Source organism: Crocodylus porosus, unplaced genomic scaffold, assembly GCF_001723895.1.
Source record: "Crocodylus porosus isolate Cpor-Errol unplaced genomic scaffold, CroPor_comp1, whole genome shotgun sequence".
NCBI classification, from domain to species: domain Eukaryota; kingdom Metazoa; phylum Chordata; order Crocodylia; family Crocodylidae; genus Crocodylus; species Crocodylus porosus.
The window spans coordinates 34,818,208-34,834,090 of record NW_017728914.1 but is presented as its reverse complement, the minus strand read 5'-3'; the positions used below and the strand labels follow the sequence as shown (position 1 = coordinate 34,834,090).

The following is a 15,883-nucleotide window of genomic DNA, read 5'->3' as shown; positions in this document are numbered from 1 at the left end:
TGATTTCAGGGAAAAGTCCACTGGAGGAAACGTTGCCACAAAGCAGCTTGAAGCTGGAGTCAGCAGTTCCTCCTCAGGAAGCCCGCAAAAGCATGAAGAGAAGTCCAGTGTTGCAGCAAGATGCTTCACGTATAAAATAAAATATATGGAAAAAGAAATGGGTTTGTAAACCATGAGTAAAATATTATAGTTGAAGATATTCTCTTGTCACCACTGATGAAGAAGGACAGTAAAAGAATAATTGTCTCACCTAGAACGTGATTTCTTTGCCCAATGCATTACTGAATTGCCCTGTGGTTTGACTGTAACAAAACTTTCGGGGCATACTAGTCATGCCATGAACATATGTAATCCACTGCGTATCACGGACAGGCTATATGTAGTATAACTGCATGTGGAAATGCAACTGGTGCACATGCCTTCAAATTAGCAGGAAATCACCACGAAAGGACAATCTGAAGTGACTCCAGTTTCCGTTCTTCTGTCTGAACTCAGTAAGCCACAGAGAAAACATTGGATTGCACCACCGCAAGGTAACAGCCACGTGTGCTGCTCCATCTTCAGCATCCTTAGATCTGGAAACAAATCCGCGCAGAAGTGCCGGGCTTCTGCCATCAAATGCAAGTGCAGCAAGACATCTACAGCACATGGGACCTGAGATATTAAGCTTTTCTTTTTTTTTTAAAACAAAAAGAAAAAGCTTACATGGGCTATTAAGTTCAAGTAAATGCAATGGATTGGTGTCAAGTTGCTTGCTATATTGATTCTGTGAGGTTATGAAGGTTGCTGGCAGAGAGAGGCTCTCAAACTCCATGCAGTTGTACTTCAAATGGCCCATGTTGGGTCGTGGAGGTGGTGAGCAGATACACTTGAGCTTCGCGCTGATGAACGCACCCCCTGATGCTTAGAGCAGCGGGGGATTGACATTTATTTCAGCCACTGGTGCACTGGAGGACAAGGCATATTGGAGCTTGAATCCACCATGCCTTCTCCAGCAGTCATCTCTCACCACAACGTAGTGCAAGCTGTTGATATGAGAAGCACGTCCACCAGTGGAAATTCCTCCTGTAGGGGAGCGGTACCCTCGGGAAGTACAATTTTGGGGTTTTTTTGCAAAACTTGGCAGCCCAGAGGATCCAGCCCTGTGCCTTCTTCCTGCCTGGCCTAGTTGGAAAGCTATGGAAATCACAAATGGATAGTAACACAACCACTGCAGTCTGGATCCCGTGAGGCCAACGGTCTCACAGCACCTTTCCTACCCTGACTCACGGGTCAACTCATGGTTCAAGCAATAGTCAAGTTTAGGTCAGAGGGGGCCACCTCCTCTCTAACCCCCATTTTGAATGGCTTTCTTTCAACCTTAATAAGCCTCCCAAAAATTGTGCAGAGAAGTCCTGCGGTTGGGAAGTACTGCACAGGCGGCTGTTAAGGGCCATAATGCATTCAAAGAGAAAGGGAAAACATGATTGCACTGGTGATGGCGCCTTGTTAATTGTGTTTTCCTGGCTGCAGCTGTTCTTTCTGCTGTGCTCAAGCTGAAGCCATTTTTTGGCCAGAGGTTGTTTTACTATCCCATTCATTGCCTTGATTCCTGGGAGAGAAGTCAGCGATGGCTATGCATTTATATTCCTCTCTCTTGCTTGTGGGCTCAGTCATCAAAAGAAATGCATAATGCAGGAAGACTGATGACTTGAAATGGGCTTCGTGAATCTGTCTTGATTAACTGGTTGGCCTTGAAAAGAAAAAAAGCCCTTAGAAATCAGTCAGCTCCTCCCTCAGATCCCGGGAATACAGTCCACCACACAAGATGATGGCCATCCGACGTTGCAAGCAAAGCCCCCATCAACCCTTCGATGCCTTGTGCCTGAATCTGTACACTTTTATCTGTGTAAGAGTGCACCTATGATGCAGTTGTGGCAGACCTTGAGGGCACCCCTCAACCTGTGTGAGCTTCACGCCAGCTCCCCTTTCCTGATGCCCTGCACCAAAGCGATCCAGGTTGTAGTCCACATTTCTCAAGCACAGCACTAAGATAAATCCTGCATTTCCTAGCCGAACCCTTCTAGACTACTACCTCCTCTTCTTCTGGGCTTGTCTCCACTTACAGCAGAGAGGGAAACTGGAGCACGGAGAATCTGGGAGGTAGGAACGGTGACTTGCGGGATTGTTGCTGATGGGCTTCTTGTGCAAAGGACATAGAGAATTTGGGGGGGAAATGGGGAAGGATTTAAAGAGCCCTCTTCCCTGTAGGGGACACGCAGCAGCACTCCTTGAGTAAATGACAGCATTGGACAAATACCCCGTCTTGCCCCTTTATATCCATGCTCCTGCCTGACGCACTGGGATGAGTTATAAACTCACTGCAGAAGGTGATGGGTGAAGGGGTGACTAGGGACAGGGACCACCTGAAACCTGGAAGCGCAGCAGAGCTTCTTGGGTGCCAGGGGTTGAGACAATAGACAGTCAGGGGGCATAGGCTTTGGGCAACGTGAAGGTTGACCCAAACGCTCAGCAAAGACATCATCCAAGGTCCTGAGATGTCCCTTATCGCTCTGGCATCTGGGGCCTTCATCACTGTAAACGCACGTTTCTTCACCATGCCACCACGTGGCAGGGAAGTGCCGGTATCAGTGTTTTATGGAGGGAGAATGGAGACACACGTGGGACATAAATAACGTGCTCTGCGTGATCCTGCTGAACAAAGGCATCTCAGGACTGAACTTGGATATGGCTGAACTACCCTCCCTCTCCAGGAGGGCTGCACCTGCTTCTTGGTATATCCATCAAAGCAATATTGGTGAGAGTGGGTGAGCTAACTTTCCCTGGTGCCTAAATCATTGCTCATAATTTGCAGAAGGATGCTGGTGGTGTCTATCCTGAAGGCAGGGTGGGACATCGAACTCGGACAGTTGGCAGATGGCAGTTCCTGGGGATCGAGCTCTTGGCAGGCTGCAGCATTTGCTCCAACCAACCTTCAAGCTGCACGTGCAGTCTCAAAGGGTAGTGTACTCACAGTGCACACACTTGCTTTTCGTGGGAGGGGTCGCATTTCTGAGGAGCACCACGATTTCCCCCTCCGCTTTACACCTTGCACGGCCAAAACCAAACCTCACTCCTCTGGATGAGGAAAGGAGGCAGCTCTGCTGGAGCCTGTGAAAGCTCAGCCTAAGACCGAGGACTGAGCCCTGCCAACACAGGCAGGCTGACAAACCCCTGGTGTGAATGCAGCCCCCCGGACAGAAGGCAGCTAGGCTGGGAGAACAAAAACCTTCTATCAGCATCGTTTGCATTTCCACTAGAGGGCCCTGACAACGCAACTGTATTCGGATAGTTAGAGATGCAGAGTCTCCAGCCCCTGCACCGTTTTCTAGTCTCCGCCTGGGAGCAAGAGATAGGTTTTTCTTTCCAGAACCACTTAGGTATAAATCTGGGTTTTCTTTCTGGTTGCAAAGAGCCTTCTGTCAATCTCAGTGCAAAAAAAAAAAATCATTGTGCACTTGCTTTTGAAATGTCATGGGAAGGGACGACAGAAAGGAATATCAGGTTAAGGCACCATGAGGAAGAAGATACTGGAGATCATTCAAAGTTTGGCTAGACGGAGCTGACAGTGCTGCTAAAAAGCACCTTGCCTCTCAAACCAGAGCCTCATGCCACACTGGGGAGCTTCAGAATAGCCAGACTCTAAAAACGAAGGGAAAGGGGTACCCTGGGGATGTCTACATGTCCATTAATGCATCATAGTTATGGCGCATTAAATTTAGTACTTGCATAACGACGTATTAAAATCAATGCACGGTAACTGGTGCATTGGCACATGGCTTTTTAGTGATGCTAATGTGTGGTAGCCTAATACTACTGCGCAGTAGCGTCTTGGCACATGTTTTGCCCTGCACACTACTGTGCAGTGTGAAGGGCACGCACGTGGGCATAAAGGTACTTCTCAGTTAGTGTCTTGTGTAGACGCACCACTTATGTGTGTCTACACTGGGGTGTGAATAAAAAGAGAGAAACACCCTTTTCTATCATCACCTTAGAGCACATACATTTTATTACAGTCTTAAACTGAAAACCTGTAAATCCCTGAAACCCCCAAGCTTTCCAAATCTGAGAGGGACTATACTTCAAAAGTAACAAGCTGAAAACACCTCCTGAATTTACGGAGTCAAATTAATGACTCTTTGCACCTTAAGCAATCATTGGCAGGCATTTGTCCTTACAAGCGATGAAGCCGCAAGTGAGTTATGCAGAGTATCCTAAACATGCATCACATCTGACTTGTGGGGAAAGGCTGAGGGAGCTGGGCTGATTTAGTCTGCAGAAGAGAAGACCGAGGGGGGATTTGATAGCAACCTTCAGCTCCCTGCCGGGGGGCTGCAAAGATGATGGAGCTGGACTGGCCTCAGTGGGGGCAGATGGCAGGACAAGGAGCAATGGGCTCCTGTTGCAGCAAGGAAAATTGAGGTTGGATATTAGGAAAAAGCTTTTTCACTGGGGTGGCAGTAAAGCACTGGACCAGGTTACCCAGAGAAGTGGTGGACACTCCATCCTTGGAGGTTTTGCCAGTCCGGCTAGAAAAAGCCTCGTCTGGGATGATGTAGTTGGGGCTGGTCTGGGTTGGACTAGATGTCACCCCCCGAGGTCCCTTCAACCCTCATTGTCTGTGATGCTATGATCAATGAAACCTTCATGCTGTGCTCTAGTACTCAAATTGTATATGAACCATGGTCTGACCCTTGCTGGAATATAGTGTCCAGTTCTGGTTTCCACCATGCAATCATGATGGGAGTAAGAGGATAGTTTCCACTTACTGCAGTGTAAGGGCAGGCACATGGGCAGTTACTGTGCAGCACCAGACAATCTCTAGCCCTTATAACCCACAGTAAGTTATTTATATGTCTATGCTCTCAGGAATGACCAAATCCAATGGCCAGACACAGAAGCCAGACAAGTTCAGACTAGAAACAAGGTGCCCGGTTTTAGCAATTAACCCCTGGAAGAGCTTTCCAAGGATTTGGATGGATTCTCCATCACTGACAATTTTTAAATCAAGGCTGAACGTTTCTCAACCGCGAAGCTCTAATTCAAACAAGAATTAATTCCAGGAGCTCTGAGGGCCTGCGTTAGACAGCAGCTTGGGCTAGATGATCACAATGTTCCCTTCTGCCTTATAATCTATGAAGAATGACAGAAAAGCTATTTTAGAAGCGGTCCACAGGCCTACGAAACTTTACTGATAATATATATTGTCTCCTTCTGCCTGTAAAGTCAGGCTGCCTCATGAGTCCAGCTGCGCAGACCTCTCGGGGAGAGGGAAGTTCTAACTGCTATAATTTTAGAAACCTAAAAATAGCCTGAAACACCTCTTCCCTCCATAATAATACAGCATTTGCAGGTCAGATGTCTTGGGATCCTATCAAGACTAGAAGCCAATACTGTGGGTACCCCAGCACATCAGGCACGAAACCACGCACTGATGCGGGTCTGAACGTTGCTGGATCTGCATCTTCTACCAGTACAGCACTGGGGGAGGGGAAGGGTAGCTTTAAAAGGGAGAGGGATTTTGTTCAAATGAAGGTGGCAACTGCCTGAAGCTGCTCACAGGGTTGGATACAACCGTTTTATGTGTAGGCAAGGGGCATTGCAGCAGATGGATGCCCAAACCGTATCACTGCCTTCACTACAAATGCCCATAAGGGATGTCCAAACCTTAGCACTGCCCTCGCTACAAATGCCCATTTGGTGGTAGCCGGGTTGGTCTAAGGCAAGGCTCATGGGCAGGCAAGGTTTGTTGGGTAGATGTGATCATCTTTTATGAGACCAACCAAGAAATTGGAAAAAAAGTTCTTTGCAAGTTTTCGGGCATGATCACCCTGCCATAAGGGAATACATTATATATCATGCAGAGATGGCAGGTCTCTGTATCTGGAAAAGTATGCCCCCAAACTCAGCCCAGACACACACAGAGGTAGCAGTGGGAGGAAAAAGCCTTACTATTGCTAAGCTACAGAATTGGTGAGGAAATTTAGCTTTCCCTTGCCCCGCCGCTCTGAGATCACCCGTCTCGCACGCTCAACTATTCACTTCCAAGCCAGAGCGGCTTCTAAGGGAAATGCCCGGGCTAACACTCAGGAGGCGCAGAAGAGGATTAACACTCTTGGTGGCAGCTGTCCCTAATGCTTTACCTTTTAAGACAGATCACACAAGTGTTGCTTATTTTTAGATGAAGATCCCCTCTGCCTGACAGAGGCCTGATGTTCTCTCCACTGCTGATAGGAGCCAGCCTAAAATCGCTTGCATCAGATGCACAGAAACACGAAGCTAAGGTTAGGGGAAAAGTTAGTGACTTCAAAAGAAATAAATCCCAGAGGTTTCTAAGCTTGCTCCCTCTGATACAATTGACTGTGCCTTTCTTTTTGTGGCTTCGGAAGCTGCTGCTGCTAAGGCAGAGAACAAAGCTTCAGGAAAACAGGGCCCAGAAAACAAACAGTGCTTCTCCTTGCCAAGCTTTTTTGATCTCAAAGAAATATATAATCCCCAAATGCTTGCTGCTGGCAAACCTGACAGGATATTGGGCCGGTTCCTTGGCTGGTGTGCACTGTTTCAGATGCTACCTTTTTTTGCATGCTCAGGATCAGGCTTTCACAGCCCTGCCAAGCTGCAGAAAGTTTTGCTTTCTTTGTGAAGACATGAAAGAAAAAGTTATTTTCTCATCAGGCCACGCACATTTTGCATGGCAGCAATGATGTTCCTGCTCTGAAAGCACCAGCTGTCATTTGCCAGCGCTGGTAAAATTAAACTCAGCACTCAGGGCTGCTTTAAAAAACAGCGAGGAAGGGGCAAGTAAGTGTTGGGTCAAATCAGCTCATTTTCTGGTGTGAATGGTCTGCTGCCCATGGATTCATTTATTATGCAAAATGTTTCTGAGGGTTTCCATGCAAACACCTTTCACCCTGTGGATATCTCTCAAAAGCGGTGGGTTAAGGCACTCGTACAACACTAGGGCTCTGATCACTCCAGATTCACCGCGCTACCTCTAAGCCATTTTGACTCGGCCTGCAAGTCATATGTTATGACATATTTCTCCTTAATGATTGGATGAGCACGATGCAAATGCTCATCATACATGTAGGATGCACCTACAATCACAGGTGTGAGCACACATGCAGGATGCACCAGGCAATCACACGTGTGATCATGCATGTACAGTATGTCCCAGTTGCCCGATGTAAATGCATGATAAGCATGGTGCTTATTGAGTCTCTGGTGCAAATGGTCAGAACCGAGGGCATCATGTTTGTTTTCCATAAATAGTCCCTAATGTTTGGTTAAACTCTGCTATTTTTATTAATATTCCTGCCAGCAAACTCAAGTGCAGAAAGGGTGTACCAGGATGTTTCCTACCCTCTTTCCCCTGCTCTGCCATGCCATCGCTTCTGCAGACAGTGCCTGGTACTCTATTAGCCCTGGGCAGATCCATGGAGCTTCTCCTGCCTTGGAAGGACTCTAGATGACCTCTGGACGTCCCTTGTCTATGATACTATCCTTGCCTGGAGGAGATTTGCTCTTCAGTAGGGATCTCTTCTTACCCTCCCTTGTTTTACAAATGCTGCACCACTGCTACAGTTTTCAAGTTCCCAAGTGTCCAGTTATTGCATTTCCCCCTCTATTGCCTATTTTCTGTGCCAAAGTCCCTATGGACATTTGGAGAAACTGGTTTTGAAGTGGTGCTGTTTGCCACTGAGTCCTTGCTCCAGCTCAGGGTAGCAGAGGCTGTGTTTACATGAGCTGTTTAATGCGCAGTAGCCTAATAAGACTGAGTAGTAGCAAGTCACAGCACGGACAGTGCTAATATGCTACTGCGCAGTATTATTATGCTACTATGCAGTAGCGTCACTAAGAAGATGTTCTCCAGCGTGACTCTAGTTACTGCTCATTTAAGCAAGTACTAAAGTAAATGCACAGTAACTACTGCAAAAATGTAGATCTCTTAGCTCAGAGATGATACTTTTTATTCAACCAACAGAAATTGCAAAAAAAATGATCTTTTTCTGAAAGATCTTGGGCTCTCTCGCTCTTCATTAGATACCTTTTTATTACATCAAATGAGAAATTGCAAAAAAAAGTATCATCTCTGAATCTCTACAGTTTTGCATTTTTGTATCTGAGACCAACACGGCCGCCAAATACACCCCAGTAACTACTGCACATTAAATGAACATGTAGATGTGGTCAGAAGGTAGTTCTGCTAATTTCTGCCCTCCCTAAAAAGTAAAAATGCAGCCCCCAGAGCATGACGTTCACTTTTTGGGCTCCAGACTCACGCTCAAGAACTCGGGAGTACACAGCGCCTGCGACAGGCAGCCATGGCAGACCAGCCCCCGAGAAGCTGAACCTGTCCTCAGAAAGCTGAAAGCCCCGGGAGCCTTTTCATCGCTATTAATTATGTATGGTATGTGTTGGCTGAGGAAGCAGCCTGCTCCTTGCCAGCACCATCCCCTTGGCCCTTGCACAGAGGCTGAGAAAGCAGACGAGAGATTCAGAGACTGTTGTCTCAGTCAACACGAGAGAGAGAGACCTTGCATGAGGGTGAGAGGGAAATGGGAAATATTTTCCATCTATATCCATCTATCTACAGTATCTCTGCAGGACCCTCGTGCCCTCATGGGAGTGCTTCACAATCTTAAATGCACACACACACACACACACACACACACACACATGCACGCATGCATGCACAGCCTCACGACAACCGTGCAAGGCAGGTAGGTGATATTATCCCCACTTGGCCCTTTGCATATGCTTCATCTTTGAGCAGGTGCAGAGTCCAGCGTACCTTGCTGAGCATAAGAGCCATCAGAAATGCTAGCAGGCCAGGGGCCCAATGAAATAGTTTCCTTTGAAACACAATTAATAGATAAAACACAGTACTGAATACGTGCCGCTTCTCTAAAAGCTTACACGTTGCAGACCGTTAACATCTTAAACTCTCTCATTGTACCATAGCCATTGAATGCAATGGCACAAGGTCAGTACCAGGCTGGAGTGGGATAATTATGCGGCCATTTTTGTCTTGCAAATTATAGTGTTATCTTGGGACTGGAAAAAGAAATGGCAGTTCATGGTTTGATTAATTGGCAGTTTAACGTTTAATTATTAGGGGGCTGATGCTACCTTCTGAGACAAAAAGCTGCAGGAGGGGAAAAGCTACCATTAAAAATGGGTGAGGCTTACGTCCCGTGGGAGGGAACCTGTATGTTCCCTACACCTGGGGCACTTGGTAACACTGTGACAGCCAAAAGTCTTTGGGGCACGTTTGGCCTCTCAGAGCCCAGGAAATACTTAGCGATGGCCACCCCCAAGTCTCATCCTTGGACACAAGAGCCTTCTTCACCCAGCCCGTGCTTACCACAAAGTTACAGGACAGCTCATACCGCTACGGGTTACTGGAAGGATCAGGGGGATCCCACATGCTGCCATTTGCACGGGTCTGCTGCCAGGGCCTGTGCTAACGGGACATGCAACACTTTAATCACGGTCCACAAATTCAGTGGACATTCAGGCTGGTGGAGAATGAGAGATTAGCACCGGCTGACAGCTGCTCTGTGGCCTCGATGAAATGCGTTGGGAGGTCGGGGTCCGGGAACCAGGCGCCCGTGACACAAATACTGCTCTCACGATTGGCCTTCTCGCCGGCAGCTTGGCAAAGAGCGAATCGGTCTGGAGAGGAAACGACCGTCATGTCCCGGAGAGCTTCTCCCCAGATCAGGCCTGACATATGCAGAGCAGCGCGGGGAAGCCTGTGCTTTGGCTTTTCCCCAGTTTTTATGACTTTTAATCTAACCCTCTACATTGGCGTGAAGTTTGGCAATCAGAAACCCCCAGGCCACAATCCCACAAAGAAGATGTGAAATGAGCAGCACCCAACTCACCAAGTTCGCCAGGATGTAGTGGTAGCCATTCCCATTTTTTTCAAGCTTGATGATCTGCAATGCCAAAAACAAAATGTTTTATTTGGGGCCTGGTGGAAGGACAGGTGCAGGGAGCACAACCCAGCTGTCTGTCTCCTCCCCCATGCAATTCATTTTCCCTGGCTAGTTCAAGGAGATAGTTTGCCTGGAGAGTAAAAAAGACTGGGGAAAAAATACCAGCTAGAGAAAAAAAGTGAAGCAAAACCCCTTTAACCTGCTGTATCCCACAGGCAGGGAGACCACAAAGTATTCAAGTCAAAATACATCCTGTGGGTTTTGGAGAAGAATGGGTACCTTTCATCTATGGGGCCAGATGTATTTTGGTTGCCTCCAAAAAGGAAGGATCACCAGAGGGAGCCCGTTATTTGAAGTCGTGCTCGGTGATTTCGTTTCATTCTTCAGATATATTCTCAGGTTATACAATTCAAAGCACCCACACTTTCATGTCATGGTAAATGCAGAAAAGCTCAGACCGACGTTATCTTAGGCCACTTCCTTTAGTGCTCTTGGGCAGTGTTTCTCCACCAGTGGGACTTGAAGGACTTTTCCCACCTTAAAATGTCCTTAAAAATGTCCACTAATGATTAATAAAATATTAAAATACATGTGAGTGTAAAAATACCCTTCTTGGAAAAAGTGGGGTTTTGTTTTTATTGTGGTGGGACTGGGGTTTGGGTTTTTTTTGACAAAATGGTTGGCGGGATGCAAGATGCAAAAGGTTGAGGACCGCTGCTGGAGGGGTGGGTGCATCGTCCAACCCCACGGCAAAGCCTCCCTACATCAGGGCTGCTCAGTGGACGCTTCCCCTAAGACATGGATTGCAGCTGTACTTCTATATTCACGGTGCCCCTAGAGACATGGTCTCTCTTCTTTGATCCTTGGGTTCGAGTGCTTCTTTATTGGTATCATTGCTTAAAGGCCCGTAATTTTTCAGGTTTCCTTTATCAGTCAAAATATTTCCATTGTCCTCGCGGAAGCAAACGAACCTTGTTGGGAGTCCAGCTGTACCATTTCAATCCCAGCACTTCTGCTCACCCCATGTTTCCATTAAAATCTCTTTCCACTCATTTCCATCAGCAGATTCAAGTTCCTACTATGTTGCTAAAGCCAGGTATTACCCAGATGGGAGCCAAACCAGGTAAAGGAGATAAAAAATCCTGTGAGTAAAAATTCAGGCGCTTTGCCCATTATTGAGGGGAACACGCTATTTGCATTCAGCTTTTTAGCAGGCTAGACCACACCTTATCTCTGCAGTGCTGCAAACAGATTTTGAATTGCCAGCAGACCTGTCAAAGCCCAAGTGACATCTGCAAGGCGGCGAAGGAAAGCCAGAAAGATCCCAGCCATTATCATCATTACCAAATGGGTTTCTAATTATCAGACACTTGTTCCTGAACAACTGATTCATCTGCTTTACCTTTGCCCAGCTCAAGTGCTCAAGTGTATATATTAAAACCCTTCTGACTCCCTGTGCTAAAATCCGCGCCTCAATTAGCTCCTCTGCAGAATACATCTGTTAGCGCTTTTTGATACAAGCAAGTTCGGCGCCAAGACCGTTCTCCTGGGGGGGATCATTAGATATGACTGATGCAGGTAAAGCTGGAACGTCTCCAGGTCGGAGTGGTCCCTCGTGGAAAACGGCTCTGCGGCTTGCACTGCATGCCGATTGACGGGGGGCTTCTGGCCAGAGCTCTTCCAGGGATACGTTTGGGGAACAACAGGTACAACGCTCTGACCCTTCCCACATCATCACTTGAGACCCCACCTATTCATCAAGCCCCCAAATGTACCGAGAAAACTCGGGATGACCACGATCTCGGATCCACTACCATGCAGGAACAGATGTCACCAGTTCCTTGCACCCAGACTGCCTCTTGGCTACTTCATCGGGCGTCAGCGCCAGACAAATGGAGACCGTCTTTCCCTGAATGATGACTCCTGCTACCGGTTTTTTTGCTATCTTAATTTATTTCAAAATCCTCGCTCCGTTCTAATGCTTTTGGATGGAGGTGGCAAGCTGAGGGTATAATCGCATTTATCACTTCATCCGAACATGGGAAGAGGCAGTGCTGGGCTGCATGCTGATACCTCGCTTGGACTAGGCAGGTTTCATTACCCACTTCCTAATGGGCAGAGTTTGACATCTGTTAGCAAGAAATCCTCTCCGAGAGCAAAAGCAGCAGAGAAGGGAAGTTTCCTGTTATTCATTTTAATGAGCGACAGGGAAGAAACAATACTGCGCTTTGATGGGATGCCACCTACCACTTATTTATCCCATTAAGACAACGCAGTATGGCTCAGTGGATATTTTGCCACCAGCCAGTGGGGCTAGCTCATAAAAGATAGCTGCCTCAGCAGAGGGAAACGATGCCCCCATGACAGGGGGCGAAAGAAAACTCCGAAATGGGAAGCAGGTTGGTTTCCCACATCCCTTTAACCCTTGGATGAAGATGAATTTTGGAAGCGAGGTCAGATGAACTCAGACGTAGCAACTTGAAAGTCGGGCGCAATTACTTGCGCTCCGTGTCTGAGGAGAAGCGAGGAAGATGGCAAGTATCTGCGTGTATGCCCGAGTGACTAATGTCCCATGGCTGTCTTCGGCTTTTCTATTCCACGGGGAGCAAAAATTCACAGCCACCAAGTGACAGTGACAGGCTTGTCAGCGAAGAAGAATGTGCTGAAACGTCCCCGAGAAGCCAAAGCGCATCTCTGAACATGTCACGTAGATGAAAAGAAGCAGACGGGAGCACAAGGGCTGATATCTGTCCACCAGGCTGCATGGTGCAGCGAGCCAACCCTTTCCAGCTGCTGACCCGGCTCCACGTGGGGGTTTGTTTAGTGCTACCCGAGCCCCTGCGAACGCTTGCTTACCACGGACCACGTGCATGGTTAGGGCATCTTTAGCCCGGGGCATTTCAGGTCTGGATTCAACTGTGCTGGCAGAGCTTTCTGGGGGCATTTGATTAATCAGGTGGCAGGTTTAAAAGGCAAAGGAAGTGCTTGCTTACACGTGGAAGTCACTGCTGCAGGGATTGCCAGGAATATAACCACGTTCAGGAAGGGGTTAGAGAAATCTCTCTGGAGGATTGGCTGGGATGATGCAGTTGGGGCTGGTCCTGCTTGGAGCAAAGGGCTGGACTCAATGTGACCTCCTGAGCTCCCTTCCCACCCTCATTTTCTGCGAGTCTATAGGGAGACCATTGACAGAGTCTGGATACTGAGCAACTCTGGGCCCACCACGGACTGGCACCTCCCATCTCCTTATTGTCTCAGGATTAGGACAGCTGAAGAGCTGCTGGGAAGGATGGCATTTTTTCCTGTATAAAAGAGTGGCGATACCCAGAAACACAGCTGCCTTATCAGATAAAAGGGATCCGCGCCCCTCGTCCGGCTGCCAGGCATTCAGTTCCCCTATAGCCACTTAACTGTGCGGGGCAATTTCCAAAAGCGTGCACAGCAGGCTGGCGGGCGAGCACTTGAAAATCTCACCTAGGGACTTCGTCTCACCAAGCACAGCTTTTGTTTCTATTGGCATGTTACAAAAGGTACCGTTTCTGAACCTCCTGCCAGCAGTGGCCATTTCGGTTGAAAATGAAATCATACAGCTGCTGAGAGCACCTCGTCTAGGGCTGGGAAGCAGGATGAGAAGAAGCTGGGCCGGGGGAGGAGAGACAACCTCCATTGAGAAGTCAAGCAGGTTTCCGTGGGGTGACTGTCTACCCAAAATCCCTTTTCTCGTGGCATTTCATAAAATTGGGAGCAAAGCCTAGAAACAAATGAAAGTTAAAACTTTCACAAGTCTCAGCATGAAAAATATTCTTAGCCCTCCTGAAAGTGTGGATTGAAGAATACAGATTTTCAAAACCCTTGAAGACTCTTGCTATAATGCAGGATCATGTGGAAGTAAGTTAGCATTATGTATTTCCCCCCCCCACTTATGAGCCATTTTTTTTAAAAAGGTAAACACCTTGATATTTCCAAGTGGTTGCAAATCAAAAGGATTTTGCTCCTTCCCTTCAGCAAGCTATAAAACATTTAAATAAAAACACTTTTTATCTATTAGCTAAACCCATTTTTAGAAGAGAAGACAAAGTGTTTTTCTTGCATCAGTGGTTAAAAAAAAAAAAAAATGGCCAGACCAGTCCATCACTATGGCTCAAAAATCAGATACATGCTTTGAAAAACGAACTCTGAAGGAGGGAAAGATGGTACAAGACCATCTGAAGTGCGTGTCAAATATAAAACCCCAGGTTTCCAACGTACTGCATCCCATAAGGCTCAAGCCAGATGCCACTGGCCAGGGCATGTGAAGCAGCATTTCATTGTCTGGCGACTCAGTGGTTAAACAAAAGCTGTTGCTTGCCAGAACAGTTAACCTGGCCCCTTTCATAAGCCCTGACCTCATTTAGGGTCAGCTCTTGATCTCTTCTCTATTATTTTTATTGTAGTAGCCCCTAGAGACATCAGACAAGGATTGATTATGCTAGTCACTGTGCATACATCTAATGGAAAAGATGACTCTTGCCCTAGACAGCTCACAATCCAAGTGCGAGACAAGACGTGGCAGGTGGCTTCAAATAAACATATGTGAGAAGCACAAGACAGCAGCAAGACCATTATACAGAGCCCGATAAGCAGCAGTCACAGCACGCCAGCTGCCGTGGCACTGTCAGGGGCTTTGCAGGGGACGTGGAAAGCTGAGTCCCACAGGTGTGGGTGGCCTGAGTGGTAGCTCTGGAGGATGCTTCGCTGATGGCTGTCTTCTGTGAGAGGGTGAGCGCCCGAACTGGGGCACGGAGGGGCAATGGGGTTCATGGCATGGACCCACTGGAAAAAAATGGGGAGCAGAGAGTATGAAAAAGTAACTCTTCTGTGCACAGAGCTCTTAGGAGCTGGTTGCAGGCAAGCTCGCCGGGGCTGGGGACAGAATAAAAATACCCAAAGAATAAAAATACTGCAGAACAAGTGCAGTGTGAAGGTGCAGACCCAGAGGGAGCTCCTAGCCCTCCTCCAGCTCTACCATTTCTTCCGTCCCATAAAGGCGATGCCTCCGACACGCTGACCCCACAGAAGAGGCTTCCTAACAATGCAGCTCAGATAAAAGGAGCAAGACGAGGACTTATCCCAGAGAGACACAGAGGACCCACAGCGCGTGCAAGCCCCCTCCCCAAGCAGCCGCTGTCAGCACCACCTTGCCCAGTATGGCGTTCAGCCTCTCGGATTCGCAGTCCACCACCACCAGCCTTTCCTTCTTCTTCTCCAGCTCCTGGAAGAGCATCCTGTAGCCTTCCTCTGTCGTCGTCAGGATGTTGACGGCTGTCACCTGCCAGTTCTTCTCCGCCGCGGTATCCAGCACTCTCTGGAGGACTGACAAGCCTGTGATGGGAAGAGACAGGGAAGAGGGGAGCAGGGTGAGCGCCTTGGATTAGTTCATGCGTCAGTCTTTCCCCCCCACCCCTTTCTGGGTAAGTGAAACAGCAAAACCCTACTGATGTTTTAAGCCTCCAGCATTTCATCTGAATCCACCTTGACTATAAAGTAGTAACTTCTGCTCTTACTCCCTTACCATTGTGAAACAACAGGATTCCCCCTCTCCTTCTCTGTAGCTGCCCACCTATCAAGTGCAGTGGTGCAGTAAATGAGGCAATGAACTGGGCTGTGTGGTTGTCCCGTTGCCTGGCCGTGGCCTTGTTGCTCAGTGTTACCGTTTCCTCTTACACCCTTAGTCTATTCAAGCCACGAGCTCCTGTGTTCAGAGAGCCTCTCTCTCTTCCTCTCTCAACAACAGCAATCAATACAGGAGTGAATACATTGCATCTCTCTGCTGCCTATTGCTTGGAGACTTCAGAGTGCTTCAGAAATCTTAGTTCTTTGATCTGTGGGGTCACTCAAGCATTGTGTGCCTTGCCCTGCAC

General features: G+C 47.8%; 1 protein-coding gene across 3 annotated transcripts in view; it reads right to left on the bottom strand.

Moving 5' to 3' along the window:
* Positions 1-15,883, bottom strand: part of GRIA1 (glutamate ionotropic receptor AMPA type subunit 1) — a 141,012-nt gene that overhangs the window by 50,098 nt on the left and 75,031 nt on the right. For all 3 annotated transcript variants that reach the window (XM_019535263.1, XM_019535262.1, XM_019535261.1), the window contains exons 4-5: positions 15,160-15,344; positions 9,930-9,983 (exon numbers count right to left, since the gene is read on the bottom strand). In XM_019535263.1, coding sequence (XP_019390808.1) covers positions 9,930-9,983; positions 15,160-15,344 — 239 coding nt within the window. The remainder of the gene's footprint in view (positions 1-9,929; positions 9,984-15,159; positions 15,345-15,883) is intronic.